The sequence below is a fragment of the Condylura cristata genome, unplaced genomic scaffold (genome assembly GCF_000260355.1).
Source record: "Condylura cristata isolate star-nosed mole 26May11 unplaced genomic scaffold, ConCri1.0 scaffold00011, whole genome shotgun sequence".
Classification (NCBI taxonomy): Eukaryota; Metazoa; Chordata; class Mammalia; order Eulipotyphla; family Talpidae; genus Condylura; species Condylura cristata.
In genome coordinates this window covers 17,361,201-17,365,201 of record NW_004567112.1, presented here as the reverse complement: position 1 = coordinate 17,365,201, position 4,001 = coordinate 17,361,201, and the positions used below count along the sequence as shown (strand labels likewise).

Here is a 4,001-nt window from a genome sequence, read left to right as displayed (position 1 = left end):
CTTTGTCCATCTGCCTGTTCTGCTCCCTGCTGTCTCTGGTGAATCCTCTCACCCTCCGCACCTCTGGTCTGTACCCCAGTTCCATATGAATAAATAAATTTTTTAAAAAATGTTCCATTTTACAACAACTAATTACATTGTTGTAGTATGCTGGGCAATATGCTGCACCTACACTTTACTACATGCAAGCCTCATATTACTGGGTATGGCATTCACATTCTCTAAAAAATGGTAAAATTCAGGTCCCAGTGAACTGTGTTGCTTCTGATAAGTGAAGTTTAGGTTGTACATTTAAACATTTATCTCAATGTCCAGACTACAGTAAATAAGCCAAAGTCTAAATTAAAGCCCTGCCAATTATTCCAGCAGCTATACTCTCACTGTATTTGGGACCCAGGCTCCTTTATACCCTAAGAGGGCAGGGATGTATGCAGTCTCCCTCCAGAAATATGAACACCTCTCTTGGTGGCTTATCACATCTCTGCAGCTGTCCAGAAAGAGACCACACTGGTAAACACTCTCTCCACCTGCTGTAATACATATAACTTCTCCCCTCAACTCAGAAAACATGAGCAGTGACCCTGCTTTTTATCAAGTACTGTGAAAAAACAACTTCCTTAGATACCTCATGCTAGGACACAGTCAAGAAAGCAAAACACACACGGCTAATAAACACTAAAATCATATCACTTGTCAGTCTCAAAGCACTTTATACCTTAAACACATTTCTACATTATTACTGCTTACAGAATGCACACTCATTCCCACTGTCTTAGAACATTTGAAGTGGAAAGAAAAACAAACATGAACTCTTTCATTTGTTCACTTAATCTCTATAAGGAAAGCCAAACGCTTTCATTGGTTTGGCTCCCACTTTTTTAACTTCTTTTACATATCAACTATGTTCTTTGAAACTGAAAGAAGACAATTAAGACTGCATTTCTTAAAAATTTCAAAGAGTCATTATCATTAACAAAAATTGTACTGGAATTAATAAAAGTTAAGCAAAATGATTAGGTTCAAAGTTTACAAAAATTAAGGTAATTTTTGTATATGATTAATAACAGCCAGTTGAAGAGAAAGAATACTGAGAGATTGCCTAGTATATTTGGGAATACATGTAAAAATAGACATATGGGAACTTTATAGTGAAAGCCACTGAAACTTTTGAAAAGGGGAGCCCTCCCTGGTGATACAATGGGTTAAAGCACAGCACTATGAAGCGATCAGCCTCTGAAACACAAGTTTGATCCCCTGCTCTGAAGGTTATCCACATGGCTCAGGAGGCCTCTCCTATCTTGCTCACTGCTCCCCTCAGCAGTGTTTTGCCTGTTCTGCTCCCCACTCTTTCTCTGGTGAATCCTCTCATCCCCACAAATCTGGCCTGTTCCCCAGTTCTAGTATGCATAAATAAATCTACAGAAAAAAAAAAACTTTTGAAAAGGCACAGGATTTCCACCCCCCGGGGGATGAGTGACAAATATACAAAATCCAACAAGGATAATCTAAAAGATATTAGACTCTATCAAAAGCAACAATATTTTAATAGTATGGAAATATAAAACTATAGCAGTGGAACAAAATGGAAGTTATATAGAGATCCAATATACACATACACTAAATCATCCACCACTTAATGTTCTGTCAAGGACAGGCAGAATATCCATGGTTCCTATACCATGTAGCCTAGGTGTGTAGTAGGCTATGCCATTTAGGTTGGTTTTAATTAACACCTTATGATGTTTGCACAATGATGAAACTGTCTATGATATATAATGAATCCCCATCACTAAGTGTCACAGGTTGCATATATATATATATATATATATATATATATGTCCATATACATACACAAATATAAAATATTTGGGAACACAAACTTTCCAAAAAGGGCAAAGAATTATTTAACAAAAGGTATAGGGATAACTAGATAAATGTTTAGGAAAAAAACAGTAATAATGAAATCACTCCTTGCACCAAAACAATGACACTAATGAAAGTGCTGTTAAAAAATAAAATTACAAGAAAATCAAAATATCAAGATTGATCAGGTCTTCCAAGGGACTACACATTTTTCTGCTCCATGAGTAAAAGGGAAAAAAATCACAAAAGATGAACAGATATCTCTAATATATAAGTATACTAAGTATATTTTATATATTATACAATCTTGTTCATGTGTATATATCCAAGTACAAAACTTCTGTGAAGGCTTAATAATAAGTTGGCAAACACTAGGAATAGATGAAAGAAACACATGGGAAAATATTTATCCTGTTCAGTGGTAAAAGAAATGCAAAATAATAAAACTTTGCGACACCAAAAAATGTACACTAAAACAGCAAAAAAAAATTTAAATTCTCACATGAAATTAGTTGGGTCATTCTCTGCTGATACCACTGTAACCTGATATAACACCAATACAAACTATTAACCTTTCATCCAATGCCAGCCTCAAGAATTTATCCTATGGAACTAATTTTAAAAGAAATGTGATCTATAGCTCAATAAAGCTATTACCAAACATACATAAAAATAGTTATCCCATTGTTATCTATAACAACAAAAAACTGGGCACAATGAGAGTTTACTATCAGAGGAATGTTTACAATCTCATGATACAAGTCATATTTATTATGCACCAATTCTCATAGGATCACTGATAGCAACTAAATGGTAGGAAATATGCAACTTAAATGTAACTTTTACAAATGAAAATCGTTGTCTAGAAGTGTTTTAACAAACTTTAATGTTATTACACAACATTAGAACTACCTTTTTAACCCAAACTGGATGGAGTTGGATACCATCTGAAAGTTTTTACTCCCTCCAACTCTATACTTATTTTCCCCTTCATATTTAACAGCTTAAGTGGTTCAGGAAAGTTTCCCATTCACAGGTGTCAGTCCCTAACATGCCTTTGTATACAGCCTAGACCTAACCCAGCCTTCGCCCCAAGCAGGCACCCATTCTGATGATCTCGCACAACCTGTATCATTATAAACTATGGTTGACACCTGGACTTTGGGCCTGCTTGCAGGGTCTGAGTCTGGCTCCAAATTTGATTTTACCCAAGCCCTGAGCCTAGCAATCTTTAGAGGAAGGTGGAAGGACAAATAACCACAAAACCTTCTGACAGACCTTCTCACAGTCTCAGCCCTGCACAGGGGGTGGTATTCAAAGCCACTGGCCAGTCGGGCTCCACAGAGGCTGAGGAACCACCGCACTGCAAGTCAGCGCGAAGACAAACCAAGGGGATGCTTGACCTGGCTTATTGTGAGGCGCCACCCCAGGGAGTGTGCTGACTGCGGGCTGCTCTTGAGAGGCTTCCCTGGTTGGGGGGCTCGAGAAGAGAGGCGCTGGGACACCCTGAGTACTAAGGGGAAGGTCTCGGTGGAGACCCGTTCTGGGCTTCGGGAATTTGGGGCGAACTGGGCTCCAGGCCGACCAGGCCGCGGCGCCCCGCCCTTTCCCGGGACGCGGGCCGGCCCGGGCAGGGGGTGGGCGGGCTAGCGGGCGCTTACAGGTCGGTGCCGAGCCGCGTGAAGCCGGAGTTGAGCGAGGCCCGGGCTATCCGGCGCCAGAGCAGGTCGCAGCTGGTGAAGCGCCGCAGCCAGCGGCACACCTGAGCCAGGCGGCCAAGGGCCCGCATGTCCAGGTAGGAGCAGATGAGCAGCAGCAGCTCCTCCGGCAGGCGCCAGAGCGCGGACCCCGAAGCTGGGCGGGCGGCCGGCTCCCAAGCCGCCACTTCCTCTTCGTCCTCCTCCTCGGCCGCCGTCGCCATGGCCGCCCCCGCGCCTGTGATGCGGCCCCAAGCCTGACCCCCTCGTCTCCGTGCTCTCCCCGGCCTTGGGTCCTCCCGCCGCCCAGTCCTAACCCTCCAAGCCTCCTCCGTCCTGTCATCTCTTCCTCTGGCCGCCTCCTTCCCGGCCACTGCGCTCCCCTCATCTTCCCTGAGGAGCCCTCTCGCGCCGTCCTCCACGCCGCCTTCTGCCTCCCCG

At 43.0% G+C, this 4,001-nt stretch overlaps 1 protein-coding gene across 3 annotated transcripts in view; it reads right to left on the bottom strand.

The window, feature by feature from the left end:
• FBXW4 (F-box and WD repeat domain containing 4) overlaps positions 1 to 3,995 on the bottom strand; it is a 76,393-nt gene extending 72,398 nt beyond the window's left edge. For 2 of the 3 annotated variants that reach the window (XM_012723639.1, XM_012723640.1), the window contains exon 1: positions 3,525 to 3,864. In XM_012723639.1, the coding sequence (XP_012579093.1) occupies positions 3,525 to 3,784 (260 nt within the window). In that variant the 5' untranslated portion in view covers positions 3,785 to 3,864. Of the gene's footprint in view, positions 1 to 3,524 lie in introns of all 3 variants that reach the window. The other variant, XM_004680515.2, reaches the window with a different exon arrangement.
• Positions 3,996 to 4,001: the final 6 nt, after the last annotated feature.